This window comes from Chrysemys picta, chromosome 11 (assembly GCF_011386835.1).
Source record: "Chrysemys picta bellii isolate R12L10 chromosome 11, ASM1138683v2, whole genome shotgun sequence".
In the NCBI taxonomy this organism is placed as follows: domain Eukaryota; kingdom Metazoa; phylum Chordata; order Testudines; family Emydidae; genus Chrysemys; species Chrysemys picta.
Genome location: NC_088801.1, coordinates 20,605,353 through 20,629,612, shown reverse-complemented (window position 1 = coordinate 20,629,612; position 24,260 = coordinate 20,605,353). Strand labels below are relative to the sequence as shown.

Genomic DNA, 24,260 nt, shown 5'->3' with positions numbered 1-24,260 from the left:
AGATAGAGTCAACGTTTGTAATGGCTCAGCCATTCCCAGTCCTTATTCAATCCTGAGTTGATTGTTTGCATATCAATTCCAGCTCAGCAGTCTCTCGTTGGAAAACTCCAACGAGAGACTGCTGAGCTGGAATTGATATGCAAACTAGATACAATCAACTCAGGATTGAATAAGGACTGGGAATGGCTTGAGCCATTACAAACATTGAATCTATCTCCCCTTGTAAGTATTCTCACACTTCTTATCAAACTGTCTGTACTGGGCTAGCTTGATTATCACTTCAAAAAAAATTTTTCTCTTACTTAATTGGCCTCTCAGAGTTGGTAAGACAACTCCCACCTGTTCACGCTCTCTGTATGTGTGTATATATATCTCCTCAATATATGTTCCACTCCATATGCATCCGAAGAAGTGGGCAGTAGCCCACGAAAGTTTATGCTCTAATAAATTTGTTAGTCTCTAAGTGCCACAAGTATTCCCGTTCTTTTTGCGGATACAGACTAACACGGCTGCTACTCTGATACAGGTAGGGGAGGAGGGAGCCATGACATATGTGGAGTTGAAGAGGGAAGGAGAGTAGTGCCTTATACAAACCTGGAAAGTGATTTGGGTTTACATGGCTATGAGTTTTTGAGAGTATTCTTATTTGTTCTGAACCAGTTTGCACATCCCTAGTCAAAAGGGGCCAGATTTAAAAAATAAAAAAAATAAAAAAAAAAAAACCTCATCTCCTATTTAGGCTCCTATGTAAGAACTGATTTTCCAAAAGTGCTCAGAACTCAGTAGCTACCAATGTGACACTTCTGGATGAACTAACACAACCAAAGTGCTGAGTTCTTCTGATAATCAAACCAAAGAAGCTTACTCATAATACCAAATAAGCTAGATGAGCCTAGCTCCCCTGCCGGGTTACTGTTGAAAGTCTGGAATTGATTTAGTGAGTCACAATCTGTTATTGCAGTGATGAGGAGTAACCAGAAATTAATAACTACAGCCTAGTATTCTGTTGTAGTTTGTTTTAAGGGATATTTGTATTGTGTAATCTTGTGCTCAAAGGAATGGGGTTTGCAGTTTTGGTTTTCTGAAACAAGAAACCGTTTATTTAAAAAAATAGGATAGTAGAGAGTGTGTGGCCTCAGCAGAGAAAAAGGTTGCCTGACTGTCCTAGGAATAAAACATTGATACATTGTGCTTTTTAAAAGATAAACCTTGTTGACATGTCTTTATCATTTAGATAACACTTTTATAATACATCAGGCAAAATGGAGTACGCAGCTTCTCATGATCAGGACTTAGGGTGACCAGACAGCAAATGTGAAAAATCGGGATGGGGCTGGGGGGGTAATAGGCACCTATATAAGACAAAGCCCCAAATATCAGGACTGTCCCTATAAAATCGGGACATCAGGTCACCCTATCAGGACTTGAGATAACACATAAAGAGGGTGTCATACCCTGTTTCCCCGAAAATAAGACATCCTCCGAAAATAAGGCCTACTTACAATTTTGCCTCTCGTTGTAATATAAGGCATCCCCCCGATAATAAGACCTCCCCGATAATAAGGCAAAAAAATGTGTACCGTATTCTTCTTCATTGAAAAATAAGACATCCCCTGAAAATAAGACCTAGCGCATCTTTGGGAGCAAAAATTAATATAAGACACTGTCTTATTTTCGGGGAAACAGGGTAGTTCCTGAGGTAACTGTACCTCTGACCCCCTCCTGGACTCTGTAAGGGAACCCCACTTAAGTCTCAGGCCTCTAGCCATTACCTTTCTTGGGGCAGGATCCCGCAACCCTCTCCCTCCAGACTGGGGAATTAGTCTGCAGACTCCTGCAGATCGCCTCACAAGGTCTAACTAGTTCAGCACGTACACTCCTGTTGACTCAAGGGCAATGACAGGGTTCACCAGTAACCAGCCAGCTTCCATATAGCAAAATACTAACCAGAACAAAATCATCACAGAAAAAACATGTAATAAAAACAATAAAGAGCTTGTACACATGTCTAGTTTAGCAGATAGTTACCCATCTTCCACACAGAGACCTGGGTGGGTTTTAAAGTTCTTCAGATCATTTCTGCAGGGCCTGTCTCTCTTGATCGCAGTCTCGTGTCATTTCTGTATTGAAGGTGAGTGATCCCTCTCCCACATATACGATCTCAAGTCCTTTGCATTCTTAGGCATCTTGAAATGGTCAACCTGGGATATGGTATTTCCCTAAGGGGTAAAGTGTCAAAAGGACTTGTGTCCTGCCTGATTTTTTTTCAGGATTGGGGATTTGCATTAATTACACCCCACTGACTTTAGTTCCTGCAGGAAACATCTTTTAGCTCACCCATTGATCCAGGAATACAAGCCACAGCATGCCCATAAAGATCTATATCACATTTATAGTATAGATAAAATAGTCTTTGAACATTCCATGTTTCCAAAGCCTCTGTCACAAAGGGCTTTAATGATGCTGAGGCTATTTCTGAGGTTGGATGATTGTGAGGCCAGTCCAACTTAAAATATAGCCTCAAAAATATGGACTAAAAGGAGGCTGTGAGAGCCAGTGGATAGGGCAGTGGTCTGCAAACTAGGTTCTATTCTTGGCCCCTATCACTGGACTACACTGACCTTCTACAAGTTGTTTCAGCTCCTGAATCAGCCTCCCTCTAATAGGATGATAATACTCGCCTTTATAACATGCTTGGAGATCTGAAAGTGCTACACAAGCATTAAGTGCTATTAATCGCTGAGACTGGAACCCTAAACTCCTTTTTTTTAATAAATGGATCAAAAATATCTTAACTCCTCAGGGTTTACAAATATGATCAAACAACAACCCCTAAAAAAGTCAGTTCTAGAGGTAAAAACAGCCACCACCAAGATAACTAGTGAAGATGCATAACTATGTTTCCCTTCTGCTTTATTTCAAGTAAAGCTATTTATTTATTACAGATCTTTTGTACTGTCACTGCTTTTATGAGGGACTCTCCTGATCAGCAGTCATTGCCTGAAGAGAGTGATGGATTCTATGCGGGGATTAAGGTAATGCAGATGTCCTTGATTTACTGCACTTATCCAGCATGTCACTGAAGAATATTTGAATATTAACCAACATACTCTGGAACACAATACACAAGAAAATAGGACTTGATCATAATTAATGTAGCTTCTACATGCCCAGTGAGAAAATGTCTTAATAAATTACATGCCATTCTATAAGCCTTTCTAAAGCATTCACAGTAGTGTCTAGGTGCTGACACTGTCAGAACATAAAAAGTATGCAAAAGTGCTTCATGCACCTTCTAGCACATGTCCAGATGCATTCCAGTGACTATGTACAAGGTTAGGAGTGCCAGACCTATGTGCAGTGGATCTAATCTACCTGGATTTCAGAAAAGCATTTGATATAGTTCTACATGGAAATATTTAGTTAGATTGGAGTAGATGGTGATTAATATGAGAGTTAAAAGGTGGGTAAGGAACTGGCTAAAGGGGAGACTACAATGGGTCATGCTGAAAGGTGAACTATCAGGCTGCAGGGAGGTTACTAGTGGAGTTCCTCAGGGATTGGTCTTGAGACCAATCTTTATTAGCATTTTCTTTAATGACCCTGGCACAAAAAAGTGGCAATGCACTAATAAAATTTGCAGGTGACACTAAATTGAGAAGTATTGCCAATACAAAGAAGGATTGTAACATAATACAGGAAGATTTGGCTGATCTTGAAAACTGGAGTAATGGAAATGGGACAACATTTAATAGTGTGAAGTGCAGGGTCATGCACTTTGGGACTAAACAACAAGAATTTTTGCTATAAACTGGAGACTTATCAGTTGGAAGAGACAGAAGAGAAAGACTTGGGGGTATTGGTTGATCACAGGATGACTATGAGCCACCAGTGTGACGTGGTCACTGGTGAGTTCTCACCTGGAATACTGCGTGCAATCCTGGTCTCCCATGTTTAAGAAAGATGAATTCAAACTGGAACAGGTGCAGAGACGGGCTACTAGAATGATCGGAAGAATGGAGAAACTACTTTATGAGAGGAGACTTAAGGAGGTTGGCTTGTTTAGCCTCACAAAATGAAGGTTGAGAGGAGAAATGATTGCTCTCTATAAATACATAAGAAGGATAAACATCAGGGAGGGAAAGGAGTTATTTACATTAAGGGACAATGTTGGCACAAAACCAAATGAATATACATTGGCCACCAACAAGTTTAAGCTTGAAATTAGATGAAGGTTTCTAACCATCAGAGGACTAAAGTTCTGGAACAGCCTTCCAAGAGGAGTAGTGGTGGCAAAAAAACTCACCTGTTTCAAGACTGAACTTGATAAGTTTATGGAGGGGTTGGTATGATTAGGTTGCCTACAATGGCATATGGTCCATCTGCAATGGCTGTTAGCAAATGTCTCCAATGGCTGGTGATGGGACACTAGATGGGGAGGACTCTGAGTTACTACAGAGAATTCTTTCCCAAGTGTCTGGCTACTGGGGCTTGCCAACATACTCATGATCTAACAGATCACCAAATTTGGGGCTGGGAAGAAGTTTTCCCCTAGATCAGATTAACAGAGACCCTGCGTTTTTCTTTGTTTGTTTTTGTTTGTTTGTTTTTGCCTTCTTCTACAGCATGGGGCATGACTCACTTGCTGGTTTGAAATAGAGTAAATGATGGATTCTCTGTAACTTGAAGTCTTTAAGTCAAGATTTGATGACTTGAGTAACTCAGCCAGAGGTTATGGGTCTCTTACAGGTGTGGATGGGTGAGTGTCTGTGGCCTGTACTGTGCAGGAGCTCAGACTAGATGATTATAGTGGTCTCTTTTGGCCTTAAAGTCTTTGAATTTAAGTCAGAATGTCATTGCATTCAGACTTAAGGATGAGGAGAGAAAAATTAAGTTCTAACAAACACCTGGATAAGGTCAAGGGAAGAGACTGAAAAATAATGCTTATGGGTAGACTGCCTTATTTAGATTATTTAATTTTGTAAGGTTATTAGATACCACTTTGATGGCTGCAGTATAGAATGATAGAGAATGGATTTGGTAGTTATTTCCAACCAAAATATTGTTTTCAAATCAATTTTGAATGATCTTTGGTCCAGTGGCCATGTCTTGTAGTACTGCTTTAGTATTCACATTATTCTCTAGGATTTACCTATACTAATTAGAGAATACTGCAAGTACCCTGGTAATGGTTTTTAGTTATCAAAGGCAAAATAGGAGCATTTTTATGAGCAACCACTGTATAAAGATCCCAGATCTGCCCCTAGATAAATGTGCACAGTTCCCCCTGTAGTCAATAGGAGCTGATCTAGTGTAACCAAAAGCAGAATTCGACCCACAAGTTATCACAAAACACACTTGGATCCTTAGTAGTGAAAAGCATTGTCCTGTATAAATGAAATACATAATTATGCAGAGCCAGATTGTCTCTTGGGGTACACACCCATGCAGGGGCATTAAAGGGAGATAGCCCCAGCTCACACATATGCACTACCCAGACATTGGGTTCAGATGGGCAAGGGTAAGAGTGCTCTGTACTAGCCACCAGAGCAGATGGACAAGGAGGGAGTGGGGAGTTGCTGGAGTCTTGGCTTTGCTTTGGAATGCACAAGACAGTAGAGCTATGCTGGCATAGAAGGGGAACTAATCTGCTTCATGTATGAGCCATTAACAGATTCTTTTCCCCTGGTGCAAGAACAGGGAACAAGGAGGGAACTGCGCTGAACTGCCCTGCTCCTGGGGCAGTGCACCAGTGTGCCCCCTCATATGCAGGGCTTGTGGTACTGTCACACTCTATCCCATGATCAGTGAAAATATACCTCTCAGTGCACAGTAACTAGTTCTTTTTTTAAAGTGATACTGAAAAAAAAAATTCATGCTATCCTATTGTTTTCAGGACTTTTTATTTTTTTAAGATTCTTTTCAGACCAGGAAATAAGGAACTGTTACAGACTACTGATGACAACTGCAAATAGTTTCCTCATTCCTGAACATACTGTAAAAGATTAAAAAGCAATTTTACCTTTTGAAATAAGAGACAATGATTACGTTATCAGAAATTATGATAATGAATTTGTAAATTTATTTGGTTAAAAAGAAAAAATCATTTTTTATGTTTCAGAAATATCAATTTTGCCTTATTTTTCTGTCATCATTATCTAAGATTGATCATCTATTTTACTTCCAGTTTACACCAGAGTCATTACAAATTTCAGAGGATGACAAAGAACATGTTTTGACCATTCTAAGTACTGTACCTATTATCTGCCAAGATCAAGGTGACATCTGTAAAATTACTTTACAGCTGAAAACTGAAGATTCTGGTAAGAGTTTTGTACATGGTAGTTAATTCATTGTGACTATGCATTTTTTGCAACTTATATGGTACAATGAATTTAAAGGGAAATTACAACATTTAGATAATGTTGAAAGGTTAAAAAAACTAAATAGCATGTTAGCTTCTAAAACAAAGTAGATGAGAAAATCACTCATGGTTTGTTGCCGGTACATTAAGCAATTTCAATAATAGCTACATCATAGTTCATTGTGATTTATTAGAGAAATAATGATAAATAAAAGGATTTTTTAAAACATTTAGGTTTATAAAATAGCATTACAAGGTTCTGCATCCTGAATGGTTCTTAACCTGAGTGACACTCAGAACAATCTCGTCACTTATTGATGGTCACTCAGAACATCATCCTCAGATAATTCAAGAGCTGGATCAATAATAAATAAATAAATCACTGAACAGATTTTGCATCTTTTTCTGGATAAATTGTGATTTTATTGAAGTTAGAAACATATGGTTAGGTCCCGTCAGTATCCCAAAGAGCCTACCCTATAAAGCCTCAGTTCTACACACTTGAGGAGTCCAATTGACTTCAGTGGGACTATTCATGTATGTAACGTTATACATATTTTTAAATCTTTGCACCATCAGGATCTTAAAGACTTTTGGACGGAGAAGAAAATCATGAAACAGATATTGGTTTGTATCCCATATAACCTAATTTTCCCAGTATCGGTACATACCCTAAGAAGGGTGTGGAAGTTAGGAATTTAGTAGTCTTTCCCTTTTAAAAATATCAAGAATTAGTTCTACATTACATTCCTTTTCTAGAAAATGAAAATATAAAGGTTTTTTTTTGTTGGTTTGTTTTCTGGTTTTCATTCATTTGGGGTTTTTTGGTGGACTGGAACATGATAGTGACAAGGTGGGTGAGGTAATATCTTTTGTTGGACCAATTTCTGTTGGTGAAAGATGCAATCTTTCAAGCTCCACAGAGCTTGTCTCTCTCATATCCTGGGACCAACATGGCAAAAACAACAGTGCATTAATTTTTGTGACATACTATTGATCACTTTCTAAGTTGTTTGCTTGGGGATGTTAGCACATTTTATCTAAAGAAACATTTTGCCATCTTAATTAGCAAATATTTTTTCCAAGGTCAGAGTGATGTAATTCTGCTCACATCCAGAAATTATGGATTTTCATTTCCCATTTTCATCATCTAACAACCAAAAACTTTTTCTATCAAGGGACTAATTCTGCTGTCCTCCAGTGTATACTATTCCCTTGAAGTCAATGGGTGTTGCTTTTAGAGACAGGATCACAATCAGGCCCACCAGAGCATTTGTCCACCTGTTAAATGTAGCATCTCATCTTAAAAACTCAAGGCAAAACAACATACAAGCTCTGGGATTTTTGCTATGTGCTGGTTTTACCACTGGTGAGAATTTTTTAAACAACCCCTGCTCCACGGGTGAAATCCTGGACCCATTGAAATCAATGGCAAAGTTCCCCTAGACTTAAATAAGGCCAGGATTTCTCCCCAGATCTTTGCCTTCCCCATTTAATCAGTTGCTGACATATACATTATATAGAACTTCTCCTAAAACAAAACAAAAAAAATCAATAATCCTCTGCTGAGGTTCAATCTACCACCCCACTCTTTCTTCTCATCCTTTTTTAATCTCCCTGATGTTCAGAAACATTCACTTCAGTGAGCTGAAATCCCTCTCCTTTTCCTCCCAATCCTCAGCACAAGCACAGACAACAAAGGGGATAAAAAGGCATTCAAAATGAGAACATAACTCAGTGATCTAAGATGAACTGTACCTTGTGGTTTCAGCAGCTGTGTTGGCTTCCATACATGGAGTGGTTTGAATTTGCTCGTGACTTAGTGGTGCACTGTTCCGCATATTCCTCTTGGCTGCCTGGCTGTGTCAGCCTACCAAGTGAGCATTCTTTAAACTCACAGGGCCAGATTAGTAAAGGTATTTAGGTGCATAAAAATGCAGATAGGCACCTAGTGGAATTTTCAAAAGCACCAGAGGAAGTTAGGCACCTTTGAAAATCTGGCTGATGGCAAATTTATGGGCAGTGAGCTAACAAGACTGCAGAAGCTATTCTGCCAAAGTTAGCATCTAATACAAACTTGCTTGGCAGGGGCCCACTCCCTTTTCACTGCATGTTTTATCAGTCTCTTAATATTCTAAGGGAGACTGACCGAGAAAATTTCCAGAAGTAGATTTATTTTCAATGTGTTAATGAACTTGACAAGTTGGTGCTGAGAGGTACAGAGATGGAGATACAACTGTACCAATTAACTAGCCTTGGAAAGAAGCTGTTACAGAAGTGGCAAGTTTCTGTCCCTTGTAATCATCTTATTTATGCAATTTAAGCTAATAACCAACTATTGCCCTTGATTGGTCCACCCTGAGGCTGTTTGTCTGTGTGTCATTGGGCCACATATGTTCAACTGAGATGCTAAATGTCTATAAACATCTTCTGCTTTATGTATGCATATGTACTTTGCAAGGATGTTTATTCAGTGCTTTAGTTGCGTTTGTTTTTTGTTTGAAAGAAAGCTACGGCCTTTTAAATACTGTAAGATTTAAATTGGCCACAGTCCTACACATTGGAAATAAAGGCTATTTTAGTTTTTATTCATTTATGCTAAAAGAAATTAAATAACAAACTCCATGTCGAGTTGAGTCCATTTAACACCACTGTTGTGTTAATTATGTAGGTAATAAGCATTGAGAAAGCCAATTAAAAGCATAGAAATATCTCTCTAGGTTTAGATAATATAATGAATCCGAGGACACAACAGAGCTGTTGTGTCACTTGTTTTATGTGTATCTCTGTTATTTTAACAAGATTATTTTGTTTGATTTTAAACTTCTGTTCTGGGTAGTGAGCAAACCTCACATGACTACAATGGCAATAACTGTCCTTTATGGAAAGCTTCTGTTTAACTGACTAAAAAAACCTTGAAAATGATCCAGAACTTTGCTATACAATTGTAAGCCAGCCCTTAAGCATTTGATATCAGAGATACTTCTCTATTAAATGCCATAGTTCAATTTGTATAGAATCTGTGGGTTTAATCTCAGTTACATTGTATAGGACTTTTCAATAAGGCATGAAATACTGATTATTTGGAAATACGTTTGCATATTTTTACACCAGCTGAATATAAATTAAGAAACAAATCCATGAATTATGAATAATTGCTTTGATTTTACCAAATTAATCCAATTCCCAGCATTTCTTGTCATACTGTAGGTGTTGGCTCAGACTGTGGAAACTGTGTGAAATCCTGGCCCCACTGAAGTCAATGGCAAATCTTCTGTTGACTTCAATAGGGCCACAATTTTCCCTGGTGTGTTCAAAGAAACCATTGGGCTTTTGAATGGATCACTTTGGGCTACATATTTCAAATCCAGAGTAGGTGGCTGTTATTACAATCCAGTGGCTATTCAGTATCCTCTGTGAAAAAAGTGGTGATCTCAGAGTAAGGCTGCCACCTATTCAGGCTTTCCCAGGATTGTCCTTTTTTTGTGGTAGCTGTCCCTGGAAACCTGTAAAGTTGCTCAGTACATATTGCCAGCTGTTCAGTTTAATGGCTCTCAGGAACATCTTGGATGTCCCAGATTTTTGTCCCTCAGAGGCAGCAACCCTGTCTCAAACCAGTTCTTAGTGGATAAGTGTCCATATGAAAAAAAAACCCACAATAGATGGCACTAACAGGACCCCAGATTTGTGACTTTAAAATTGAGGCTAAGAACTGAAAAGGCATGAAGGCAGCTACCCTCTCACCCCTAGAGGAGGTCATTTTAAGTAAGAGCTGAAGCACAGTGGCAGAGCTGCATGACTAATCTTACAATGTCATTGCCTCTCACCTGCTCTGTGAGCAGCCAGATTCAGTTCCCAGGTCTCCAGCACTTTTCTGTCTATGTAGGTGCTTGGCTAGCTCCCGTTACCTAAGTATCAGAGCAGCTCTTAATCTTTGAAAGTATTTATCCTCAGAATCTGACTGTAAGTAGGGAAGTGCTATTATCTCCAATTTATAGATGTAGAACTGAGGCACTTGCCCACAGTCCCACAGAAAGTCTGTGGCAGAGCAGGAAGTTGAACCTAGGTCTCTCAAGTCTTAAGCTAGGACCCTAACCACTGCACCATCCTTTGTCTCAGGCATAAACTGATAATAATTTTGTAAGTACCTTGGCAAGTGCATCTTCCTGAAACAGTCTTATTCCTAGTCATGAGAATTATTTATCTTCATCCCATGGGCTCTTCCCCATATAGATAAGAGTGTCACTTGAGAAGATATTTGCAGCTGTGACTATCAAGGCATGCAACTGGGTCTTCATAAAAACATCTATCGCGAGAAGAAATGCAGTGACCATTTGCATAGCGATATCAGATCAAGTTAGTCATAACAACAGTTTTCACACAAAACCCATGTGGTTTCAATTAATGTGTGTGTCTGAAAGTAGAACATTTATGTCTGACAGTAAAGATGGTGGGGACAACCATGTAATATCTTTTCTCAGGCCCAATGTTCCTGTACATTTTAGATAACTTATTACTGGGGCCCTCAAACATAGCCCTTTCGACATGCCAAGTGGATCTCCTGCATATGCCCTGTACAGAAGGCAGTTGTGCAAGAGCCTCACTTACTGTGACAGCTGTGACAGACTTTGCCCAGGATGGAGACCGCATCAGCTATATCAGAGCTGAGCCAGTCACAAGGAGTGAACTACTCTGGAGAGCGTATGCACCAAAGGATGTAAAGGTTGGTTACTCAAATAACTTGGAAAACATGGCAAACTTCAGTGGGAGTTTTGCTATGAAGGGACGGGGGGAGGCAATAACTCTTATCTGTATAAACTTCCTCATTGTGAGCACATTAACTCAGCACCAGGGCTGGCTCCAGGGTTTTGGCCGCCCCACGCAGCCAAAACCAAAAAAAAAAAAAAAAAAAGCTGCGATCGCGATCTAAAAAAAGCCGCGATTGCGAGCTGCGGCGGCAATTCGGCGGGAGGTCCTTCACTCCCAGGCGGAGTGAGGGACCATCCGCCGAATTGCCGCCGAATACCTGGAACTGCCGCCCCTGTCTGGAACGGCCGCCCCAAGCACCTGCTTGAGAAGCTGGTGCCTGGAGCCGGCCCTGCTCAGCACAGTGACTTAATATGCCAAAGAAATTAATCTTTGGAGTGTTTTGCTTTAACCGGTTTGTTTTGATTATCAGCCAGCACATCAGTAGGGCCAACAGTTGGAATCTACACACAATCACATTTGTATGTGTGTGTGTTTTGGGAGGAGAAAGGGCCAGTTTGGAACTATCAATTCTTTAGGAGGAAAAGAAAACACTCAGGGGAAGAAATTCCAAAAGAGCACATAACCCACATTTAGACTGTGGTTCATAGAGCGAAGCAAAGGCAAAGCTTCCCTGCAAGAACACTTCTGTTGGTTATGATTTCCCACTGCCACAATGAACAACAAAATAAATAAAGGGTTGGAGAGTGGCCTGGTAATTTGAGAAGGGGACTGAGAGTCAGGACTTCGGTGTTCTATTTTCAGCTCTGCCAGTAATTATGAGGCTTCTAATGAGGCACTTAACCTCTCTGTATCTCTGTTTATCCATGTACAAAATGGGCATTATTAATATAATGAGAATTAATTAATGAGCCAAATCCCGCTTCCTTTAGTTACATTTGCTTCAGGAGGCCTGTTCAAGTGAGTGAGGCACACACAATTTGGCCCACTGTTTGTGGCCTGTTGAGTCTCAGATGAGAGCTCTGATAGAAGTCCACAGTGATATTATGATGTGATAGACTAAAAGTGTCACACAGTGTCAGAACATACATAGCACTCAACTAGAGTTCACAAAGAGGTGGCAAATCCAACGTAGCATATTTTTACCAATAGAAGACATACTGATTAATGAACTTGGTCCTGATTTATGTGCATCATTTACCTCAAGGCCCAAAGAGTGACACTGATTCTATTCTCACTTACCATGGCTATACAATGGTATCACCTTAATGATTTCAATGGAGTTTTGCCTGATTTACACTGGAGGAAGTGAGATCAAAATTAGATCCAGAGTACTGTATTTGTATCTTTAAAAAGTATAATTACAAAGGTGTGTACATTTCCTTTCTTCCTCGATATAGTCTTTATATTAAATATTTTAAATATTGTCCTTATGATGATAAAGGCACCTTTAATCTAGTTCAACACAAATACAATGCAGTTAGCTCAATGCAATCAAACATATATTAATTTTTGATGGCATTCATGTTTCTATTAAAACATGAGAACTGAGCAAATGTAAAGTTAAATTAACTATTTAAAAAATAAATTAAATTTGATCCTAGTAAAGCAAGCTTCCAAGAACAAAAAAAATCTCACTTTACTGTTGATGTTTTGCAAGCAATTAGAAGCATTAATGTTAAACACCTCCGCCAGCATAGCCAAGAAAAACTTCAGCATGAATATTAAAATCAAAATAGTCTTTGGATACTGCAGGCTTCCTAATAAATCTCCAAATTTATCTGGAAATGGAATGGCTGAAGTGTGCAGAACAATTTGAGAGAAATTCAGGTCCCCACTACCTAGGAAGCAAATATACTGCACTCTTTGCATTGATTCGCTAATTAAAAGAGCTGGAGAGAGAGAGTGAGTTGGAATGTGGTGATGGTGTTAATAGAGAAAATTATTTTACATAATTTTTGGTAGATACAACTATATTTGACTTCAGGCCAAAACATTTTTCACTGAGGACTTCACTTCTGCATTCCTCAAGGGGCGCACTCTAACACCTGTGGGTGGCCAGCGTACATGAGGTGTCAGAGTGGCATCACCACAAGGCTGATGATGTATATGCAAAAGTACAAACTCTTCATTTGAGGGGCTCATCTCCATGAGAGAAGCCCGCCTTCTCCCATTAATCCATTATTGAAAATCACCACTATTCCTAAAGACTACATTATGCCTGATTCCACATGGCTGCATAGTGACAAAGGGAGGCGCAAGGACCCTCCACTTTTTCCTCCTGCTTCACACCCTATGTCAGAACTAATTGAACTGCATTTCTGGGTTCCTGATGACGTGCAGAGTTTGCACCTAAGATGCCTCCCTCTGGGAGCAGATAGACAGAACAAGCAAAGAGTAGACTGTCACGGCCAGAGAATGGGGGTAGGCTGGCTGCATGTATGGGAGCATGTTTCATCCCACAAAGGGGTGTCACATATGGCTCATCCTTCCCCCAGTGCAAATGGGGCCCTTTGCACTACAACTTACTATAGGCTGTGCGCAAATAGCACACTCTGATTCTACATTATCAAGGTGAGAATTGGATATTATATTATGCAATATACCTTCACCCAGAGGCACCTTTTGGGCAGCAATGTGGCAATAGTCTTGTCTCTCTGTCCAGTGGATGGGAGATGCAAAGGACCCCTACAGGGCGCAGGTGTAGCAAGTGCCACAAGTAAGTTTCTCCCCCACCCCCCAGCATCATTGGAGGCATTGGGTCTTCTCCTAGTTTTTGCAGGCATAATATCTCCACTGGTTCCTGACTCTTCATGTCATTTCTGCTCCCAGATGGCTGAAATTCTTAGGGGTTATTGCTGATCTAACTTAAGATAGTTTTACACTGCTGTAACTGAGAGAAGTCTTAATACAGCCCTTTATCTTTCACCCAATTCTGATGGTTCCCGCAACCTTGAAGTTAAGGGAGACTGCACTGATTCCTTGACACCAGGAAGGGTTTACTCTGGATTTACACTGTAACTGATCTCAGAACCCGGTCCACAGTCTGCATTAAATGAATTAAATATTGAAAATATGAACCATAAATTTAAGGTCAAACCTATGGACCTGTAGTAGTACAGGCTACTAAAACATGCTAATTATCCATAATTAAGCCAGACCTCAGGCTTTAAAATTATTGTGATTTAATAAGTGTTCTACACTATTGGTAATTTCTAGGCGGGGTTCTGCTTATTAATGGGAATTTTAGTAGGAAAAGCTTCTCTTTTACCAAACAGGGTAAAGAAATACAATAAACAGAGGTAGGTGAAATAATAGTACACCCAGCTCTCAGGCAGTATGTGATTAAACTCAATTGTTTAAAAAGGAAGTCTATTCTGTACCCATTCTGCATCATGTTTTATAAGTCAGATTTCAGTTTATACTTGACCCTTGAATGCTACCCATAAAGTTTTGTGAGGGAAAACAAAGAAGAGAAACTGCTACATAAATTGTATTCATTACACATTTTATATTAACCAGGTCACAGTTCAAGACCTCCCAACAGGAAACTGCTACTCTTTCACTGATCCACACATTATCACATTTGATGGAAGGTGAGTATTCTTTCTACCTTGAAATAATTTCGCTTGATTGTTGTAGTTTTCAGTTCCTGAATGCAGCATATGGTGTTCCATTAGAATACCCTAGGAGTGTTATAATAGTTTGTTATTAGTGATTGATACAGTGCTTTGGAGAAAATTCATGGTTCTTTCCCAAAAGTCTAAATTCCTGTTTAAAATGACGTGAGTTATTTATTTTGAAGCTAAAAGGTTTCTTAGATTTAATAGTTTGTCAAAAACAGAGTCTTAAATTCTGCAACCCTTGATTGAGCAAAACTCCCATTGAAGACTCCAGGAGTTTTACCTGATTCAAATATTTGCTTGATTAAGGACTACAGAATTTGAACCTGATCATCTCAGATTATCTCCCTGATTTCCAGTTTCTGTTGGTAAACCTCCTAATGGTCAGGATCATAATTTTATACCTTAAGCATCAGAAGAGACTCAGCAAGTCTGGTGTCCCACCTGTTGGGCTCCAATGGTCCCAATTTCAAATACTACGTGCTCTGTAGATTGCAGTACACTCTAGTCAGGACACCGACTTTGAAAATGGGCCCCAGCAGAAAAGCTGACACACATGGTGGAGCTCCTTATGCCATTTTACAGGTAGCAATAGTAATTCAGAGAGACATACAAGGAGGAATTAAAAGCTAGGATGCATGAATATTTATATATCCTCCCTGAATACCTGGAATTATCTACACTCTGAGCTATTAACTGAGTTTCAAAAATAATGTATACAGTATATTTTCTGCATTCACTGATAACTTAATTTACTTTGTTTCTTAACTAACTGTGTTTTTCAAACACTGCAAAGTCCACATTTCTTTTCCAGCATTATGGGCCAGATCCTCCACTAGAGTAAATCGGTTTAGCTTCATTGACTTCAGTGGAGCTATGTGGTTTACTCTACCAGAAGACTTGGACCTACAAGTTTGGACTTCCGAATACTGACTAAGTTTAAGTCATCTCAGCAGCAGTCAGGCTTCCTAACAAATTTTTCACTATCCCACTGTTATTTTTCATAACCAGATAACTCAAAAATTGCAAAAAAGACTAAACTTTAACAACATAAAATAATTTCACTTCTGAGCTTGGAATGAGAAATGTCCTCCAAATAGGCAATTCTGAGGAAGTCATAAGCCAAGGAGAATAGAATTATAAACCAGAAGTGCCTTCTCGGCTATCTAGCACAACATTATATCGGAAAATGAGAGAGCCTATAAGACATTTTATTTTATTTTATTCAATAATCCACTCATTAAATTAATGTTATTAGGCCAACATTTGCTACAAGTTACACCTGTGCAATCCCATTATTGATTGCAAGTTGGGATGTTTCTGAGAAATGTTACCAATAATAGATTTGAAGTTACTATTGGCAGTTGATAAGGAATGTCCGTATATGACAAGCTCTCCTTCAGAATATAGAATCTTGCAATGGAAAAGGCCCAGCAGGTCATCTCATCCATCCTACCTACCACTCCAGATACAGCAGGATTTCTTCCTTTTGGATCATCACTAATGTTTTATCCAGTCTAGTTTTAAATGAGCCAAGTAACAGGGCTTCTGCCAGCTCTCTCAGGAGATTTATTCCACAGACTAATACAACTCACTTTCAGGAACTTCTTGATATTCAGCCAAGTTTCCTACTCTTAATTTCACCATCCCATCACTCCTAGTTATATTCTCTTCTATTATTGTAAATAATTCCTCTCTTTCAAATATTATTATGTTCCCCCTTGCCCTATTAGTCATCAGTTAGCCAAGCATTCTATCTATATATTCCACAACGTTAATCTTTCAAATTCTAATATATGTGATGAACTAGTTTTAAAGCTACACTGCATCTAAGGAATAATGGGAATGCAATCCTTGTTTGTACCTTGCTAGAGGCATACAGCTGACAGATAAATTTTGAGGCAAATTTTGATCATCTCCTTATGTTCATAAAAAGCACATGTGAGAAAAAGCTGTGTTTGAATGGAGATGTGCATCTTGCATGGCACTGGGATAGATAAAGAGAGGGGGATAGATAAAGAGGATGGAGAATATAAAAGACAGACAATCAACTCTTCCCCAGGTATTGGTATCAGACCAGTAAAGCACTGTAACCCAAACAAATACATTCTTCCTATCCTTGTACATAGAACCCCACCAGCCTAAAGACAGGGTAGCAGATCCCATTGGCCCAGAACCTTCCAGGGAATGCTGGTGTGGAAGAAGGGTGGTCAGCTGCCACCTTATCACCTTTCCACCCGCTCTCCATGGGACACCATGAAGGATTCTCTGAGAGATTGAGACCTAAAACGGGAGAGATAGGCAACTTTTTCCAGTGATGAGTGAGATTTTCCCCATACTTTCGTATATTTAACGCTTTCCCTCCAGCAAAAGTTGGGGGAAGTAAAAAAGGGAGAGAAGATGGGGAAAACCAGACCCAAAACCAAAAGTGAACATGTTTTGTTTCCAAAAATCAAAAGAAAAATACATCGAAATGAAAAAATTCATTTACATTTTCTGTTGAAAATTATTTTTTTATTTTGAATGTATCAGTTAGGACAGTGAAATACATAATTTAAATCCACATTTTTCCATGGAAAATATTGATTTTGACAAAATGCATTTTCCATTGGGAAAATTTGAGTCAAAAACTTTGACCAGCTCTAGTGAACAGAGATTATTTTATGACTTTTTATTTCTCCTAGTGAGAAACAACCACTCAACAGCTTGTAATCTGGCTACCTCATGCACATTCCATCTGGGTTAGCATAATGCGAGGCTATTAATTAAATAATTAAAGTACTGACCTTATCCTTGGGACAATAGTTTACCCTTTCTGTATGCCTACCTCAAGGAATGCGTATTACATAAAAAATAGTTTGCCATGTACTTTTATTAATACATTTCTATAGAAACATCTACCTAATAATTCTTTTGACTAAAGGGAGAGACTAATAGTCAGGGGGGCAAAGTGTCATATTTTACAGTACAACAGTTTGAGTGTGTTGATGCATAGAAGTGCAATGATATTAATTATACTGGCTAAAGCTCTGAAAGAGCACTTCCTTTTATAGCAAAATGCCTTTTAAATTAAACAAATTTGCAAGCCTGGCAAAGAGAAAGTATAGGCTTCATTATTAGTTATGATGCATTATAAATATAAAAGCCTTTCACATCATAAATTGTAGATTCTTAAAAGTGAATTATCAGTTTCAAGCTAAGTACTAAGATACCTCTTTTATGGCAATATCTAAAACACCTAAGACTGCTTGGTTGGTAATTTATATATAATTAGTGTTATTTTTCATTTCACCTTATAAAGGAGAATTTTTAGATTTCTGGAGCATGTAAATTAAATCTATGCATCAGTATTCTCTAGGGGTGAAATTCACCACTTCCTGAACAGAATAACTGCACTTGTGCAGGGAGGTAAGTTTAAAGGTCTATGCCTGAGAATGGAGGGAATAGAATTTGCCACTCCAACCTGCAGGTAGGTCACTGGGATAATAATGCAACTCTTCCATGACTACTGTTCCAGCCTTCAGCTCTTTGGTCAGTTTGCTGGGGTTTCACCTAAGCATGGAGCCAATAGTTCCTGAGCCTACCCCCAGCAGCCTCCTTCACAGTGAGCAGAGCCAATGTATAGACCCCTTGTGTGGCTGTTCTGCTTTTGCCCACTCCCATGCAACTGCATCGTAGAGGCCTACCTTCCTCTGGATTAATTTCATCCTGCAACATGCACAAAAAAGCTGGCGGCGCTCCTGCATGCAAGGCCCAGGCTGCCAGAAAAATTCTTTGTCTTGATGCCCACAAATCAAGGAAAGTCACAGATCTCGGCTCTGTGGGAAACCATCCTGTTGCAAATGCCTATTTAAAAGCAAAAAGCCTCTCTTCTATGATCACAAGCTACCGATCTCCAGGGAGGATGAGAACCCTATAAGATAGTTCTCCACCTCTCATGCTCCACAGAATCCCCTCACATTTCCCCTCACATCAGACTACAGCAGGGGTCGGCAACGGTTCGAGCGATGAGCTGACCGCAGCTTCTCGCTGCCCCCATTTGCCCGGGATGGCCAACTTGCCCCATCATCAGATAAATAAAACTGGCCCGGCCCGCCAGGGTGCTTACCCTGGCGAGCCGCGTACCGAACGTTGCCGACCCCTGGACTACAGGGTTGTGAATAGCGGCATGCACCAAAGTGCTGTGCTGTAAGTCCCCCTGGACACTGTGGATGTGAACTAAAAGGTTCCTAGTTCACCTTAATGTAATCCCATTTGAAGAGGACTATGTTAAAGTGAACTAGGAATCTTTTAGTTTGCACCTGCAGTGTCCACACAGAGGAGTAGTTACAGTGCAGCTCTTTGGTGCACACTGAGGTCCAAACTGTAGGGCAATGCAGTCAAGCCACAAGTTTTGCTTTCTTCAAAGGCCCCACACCTATAATGCACAGCAGAGTAACTGGAAGTTCATTTAACTCTGGGATGGAGTAAATATCTTACAAAAACATGGGTGAGGTATTAGGTATGTTCAGTTTCTCATCTGCTTTGCTTTTATTAAATGTAGCAAGGGCAAAGGGATCTTATTCATATCCCAGCTTTTAGGGGAGTGGGAATGTTAAAACATCAGGGTCTTTACAGATTTTCCCACATACACTGACCTATTCATCTAGGAAAAGCCATTGATGCTGCCTCTATTCTTCTATTCAATGCTGCCATGATTACTTTAGAACTGACTAGCCTTAGGCTTGGAGGAATTAAATTTTTATCAGTAAATGTTGGTAAAATGTTGGTCAATCTCACTGTACACATACTAACCAACAAAAATATTTCCATTGATAATAATTGAAATGTACAGATAGGTAGAGTAAAAAAGAATGCTGCTTGAAAACTTATTAAAGTTTTATTTAAGGATATTTACTTTGTATATTTTGACATGTGAAGTTGACAGTTTGTGTTTTCCCAGTTATAAAGCCTTAACTTTTTGAATCTCAACATCTACTATCATTAAATAATTATTTTCTGACCTCCCCATAATTTCCCACAACTGTGAACATTTAAATAGATTAAAATAGAAAAAATGCTTACAAATAAACATTGCTATTACCATCAAAACGATAAAACAATAAAAACGGAATTCCACCAAGCCTAACTATCCTGTACATGGTGTTATCCACATGCAGCTTGGGATGTGGAGCCATATGTCACTAGCGAATCACAACTCATTGTTCTGATCCACTCTGTTCTGTCCGCTTTATCTTGACATTCACATGTCTGGTAACTGGATCTAAATTTGACTCTGGTAACTCCAAGTACTTGAGTGAAGTGAGACCAGGGATGAATTTGGCCCAGTAAGATCATGCAAATCAACTGAGCCTCTTTTTCTTTTATAAAATGCTTGCTACAAAAAATAAAATGCGAATGTATTCTGGTTCCCAAGTATATCCTTCATTTTCCCTCTGACTAACACTTTGTAGGACACAGACCAACATAAAATAGCTCTCACTGGCAAGGACAGCAGTCCTATGGACAAGTGAACAGATTAATCGTAAATGGTGCCTTTCAGTAGCTGATGTTTTGGGAGCAGAAGTAATGAAATAAATTAAATAAGACGAGGGAAGAGGCAAGGCTGGGGGAGCCTCATGGGAAAGGAGAATGAGTGCTGGAGTGTCCTTGGGAGTGGGTTGCAACAGTAAAGTACAGTATAACAGCATAGTGATGAGTGTGGTAAAGATAGACTGATAGATAAGTGTAGGGCGGGAGGTGTGGGGGAGGGGGTTAAGGTTATTCTTCTGACTTAAGCTTTCCACATTTGGGGCAAACATAAAAAAAGCATATAGTAAAATCTTTTCCTACTGTTTAGCGGTATTTAATTTTCCACTGCTGCCTATATGGCTGTCATGACATTTTTATGAGTGTCACAAAAGCATATCTGTTTAGATTCAATTTTGCATTCAAGTAATTCAACACCAGCTTAAGGCTTCCATTTAAAAATGAAGACATTTTGCAAGTCTGACATTTTACATGATCTATGGCATGACCTAACTGAAGGACTCCCATTGACTTCAATAAGAGTTGGATTGGGCTCCCATAGTCTATACACATTAATATGAGTGAATAGTTCCATTTCTGTGAAAGACAGTTATGTACCTGTGTTAAGAGAGTCTTATGTATTTAAATGATAGACCAGCAGAGTTTAAATGTAGCCACTCTCATGCATGCCCTACTTCTTTCATGACCACCCTCCTTCAAAATGCCTGCACCTGAAAAAGGAAGTGGGCTGTAGTCCATGAAAGCTTATGCTCTAATAAATTTGTTAGTCTCTAAGGTGCCACAAGTACTCCTGTTCTTCTATTTGAAGGAAGTTTTGGAAGATGATTCTCAGAGTTTTCCATCTCCTTATCTTCCTCATATGGATATATCCATAGGAGCCAATCGTTTGACATTAAAAGAGAGATGAATTTTTTTAATGCTCCCTTTAGTTCTAATCAGTATTTTGTCCCAGTTGTTGAACAGCGTGCTCAGGATTTATGTACTTGATTAGAAAAAAAGATGAGTCAAGCCCATCAAAAGTGTTCTCTCATTACAGCCAACTTCGCTGAGTTTTTCAAGATGGAGTAAAATCAAATTTTATGACAAACAAACAGTTAATCTCTATTTTCTTGCTTTATTCCAAACTCCATACACTTCTACAGAGTGTGCTTCTCTCTAAGGGGCAAGGGGGAGGAGAACTGTAAAAGGCATAGGGCTGTTTCTGAAGCAGTACTTCACAAAAAAAATCCTAATCTTTATTTTCATTGGTTGTAATTATTTTTGAACTTTCCTTGCATAATATAGAAAATTTCAACATGAAAAATAATAATTTGTTTTCTATTAATTGTAGATTCCTACAAATCTGTTTTAAAACCAAACATAGCTGTTTAAAAGGAAGATGTTACCAAGCACTGCTTTCAAAAGGTGGTTAGCAATTGATTCATTCAAAGAAGTCCCTCACAATTTCCATAAAATGCATAGCCACTGTTTCCTCCAGTTGCCAGAGCAATATATGGGATAAGAGCAAGAAGTAATTACAATGTGAGAAAATAGAGGCATTTGGAAATACAAGAGAATCCACTTGTAGGCCCTAATCCTGCAGTCCTTACTCAAGCAAAATTCAGATTGAGGTCTGTGGGAAATTTGCCAGAATAACACTGACTGACTAACAACTGCAGAATTAGTTCCACAGTGAATTCAGACAGACTGAAACTCCATTTGTAGTAGAGCACAATGAAAGTTCCAAATTACTCAACACATTGCAGTGTGCCAATTGCAAATCCAGTTATTGTGAAACTTATGCTTATGGTGAAGTCATTCTAAGGGGGAGAAATGACTTCACTTTAACAGTTTTCCAGGAGAGTCCTAATTTTTCGTATGCAATGTTCACCTAGCCCCAGTCAGCCTTGTAAAATTTAGTGATTAGTCACAGAAGAAGTTATTTGAGCACTGATTTTGCTGTGAAGAATACCATGCCGTAGAGCATCCAGTTACAACCAAAACGTATTTATTAAGTCCTGGAGGCAGGGATTATTTCCCATTTGCTTTTCTCAAATGTTTATCTTTTTCATCCATGCCTGTTGCCATAGCAGTAGCTCTTAGACAGCTAACAGCTCTCACATGAATTCTTATCCATTTCCAGCTAATAACTCCAGTGGTATTAGCTTGTGTATGGTGCTGAATATATGCTTTCCCATGTGTTAATTTTCTTTCTCCTCCAAGGCCAGCCATCATGCTGGCCTAATTAAAAAGTGTAGCTGTTGGAGTACAAACACACAGTCATGACAGGTGTACACCCTGGGTCTGAAAATCCTGTTTTTGTTTGTTTGTTGTGTAGGCGTTACGATAATTATAAAATTGGAACCTTTCTTTTGTGCAAGAGCCTGGCCCGTGTGTTTGAGGTACATGTACGACAGTGGGACTGTGGAAGCCGCCAGTATGCTGTTGCCTGCAACTGCGGTGTAGCTGCATGGGAGGGTAATGACATCATCCTGCTAGACATGTGTAATGGTCAGTTTCAGGAAACCAGACCTCAGCTGTCTATTAAAAGCATTGGAGCATCACCTCAACGTGTCAAAATCATGAAGTCCTACGGAGGGGAAAAAATTACCGTAGGTGGACCTTTAGGTTTCTTTTTTTTTTAAGTTGCTTTGACTTTAATTATATATTTCTGAATTAAGTAACTACTACACATACACCTGCAGCCATCAGAGTGCTTACAGTGAAAGCCACAGTTATTGAGAAAACCAGTCTGAGGGAAAATGCTGGCTAATGTGTTAACTGAACCATAAGAACAGCCATACTGGGTCAGACCAAAGGTCCATCTAGCCCAGTATCCTGTCTACTGACAGTGGCCAATGCCAGGTGCCCCAGAGGGAGTGAACCTAACAGGTAATGATCAAACATAAAACAAAACATGAAACTAACAAGAGTGGATGGGTGTTACTCAAAGACATAGCCAAAAGTGATATGAATATTATTTGTTGTTTGTATTATGGTAGTATCTAGCAGTCCCATGGGCACCCACTGTGCTAGGCACTATACAATTACATAACAAGGAGACGGCCCTGAAAAACTTGTGATCTAAGTATAAGATGAGAGATCACACAATGAAGATGGTTCTACAGCACATCTGATTTAGTACAAATTATTTACCTAGAAAGCACTACTGTGCTTTCCAGTCTGCACTTTGAATCTCTCATCCACATTGAAGATCTCTAGTCCAGAAGGTGTTCCCTGAAATCACTGAATGAAAAAGTGCAGACTGCACTAGAGAGATCCAAGCTGAGAATTTTGTCCTAAAATTTCAACATCAAGATTTATTACTAGAAAATATTCTGGGTAAGAAAGGGGCCATAAGGAGCCAAAACAATGTTAGGGTGAGGGGTTTGAGCATCATCTTCTGCCTTGGAAAAGGTCTTGATAACATAGTTATTTAAAGTTTCTTAATTGCAGAAAGGGAGCAAAAGCAGGAAAATAGCTTTCATTTCACATTACAACTGAATACAGTATAATTACAGTTTTATTACTAGAATAATCTTTAACATTGTGAATATATTTTGAATATTGCTAGTAATCACTTTCTTTGAATTAGGAGTTATAGGGCCACATTTTGTCCTAATTTAACTTCATATAAACCCCACTGATTCCATTGGGGTTTATATCCAACTGAGTTTCCATGGGACATGAGTGAGGGGGAAAATATAGTCCAAACAGTGCAGAACATTGAAATAGCAGATAGTGTCCTGATAGCCGAGATTTTAAACACAAACTCCTTTTTGGAGGAAAGTGTGTAATTGGAAGGCAGTTGGCATGTGTTAGTTGAACATGGCAAAATTTTTCAGCCAAAACTTTTTGCCACCAAAAACATGCAGATTTGGGTCAACCAAAACATTTCACAGATTCATGTCGAATTTGCCAAATTGTTTCAGTCCGAAAAAAAAATCTGAACAACTCAAAATGTTTTGTTTCAATATGTTCAAAATAAAGTGTAATAATTTGAAATGACCCTGCATTTCAAACTTTTCTTCAGTTTAATTAAAATTGTTTTGAAAATC

General features: G+C 39.1%; 1 protein-coding gene across 5 annotated transcripts in view; it reads left to right on the top strand.

Moving 5' to 3' along the window:
* LOC101938743 (von Willebrand factor D and EGF domain-containing protein-like) overlaps positions 1–24,260 on the top strand; it is a 251,180-nt gene that overhangs the window by 88,586 nt on the left and 138,334 nt on the right. For 4 of the 5 annotated variants that reach the window (XM_065561612.1, XM_065561614.1, XM_065561613.1 and 1 more), the window contains 5 exons: positions 2,946–3,035; positions 6,188–6,323; positions 10,846–11,087; positions 14,594–14,667; positions 22,541–22,814. In XM_065561612.1, coding sequence (XP_065417684.1) covers positions 2,946–3,035; positions 6,188–6,323; positions 10,846–11,087; positions 14,594–14,667; positions 22,541–22,814 — 816 coding nt within the window. The remainder of the gene's footprint in view (positions 1–2,945; positions 3,036–6,187; positions 6,324–10,845; positions 11,088–14,593; positions 14,668–22,540; positions 22,815–24,260) is intronic. The other variant, XM_024106535.3, reaches the window with a different exon arrangement.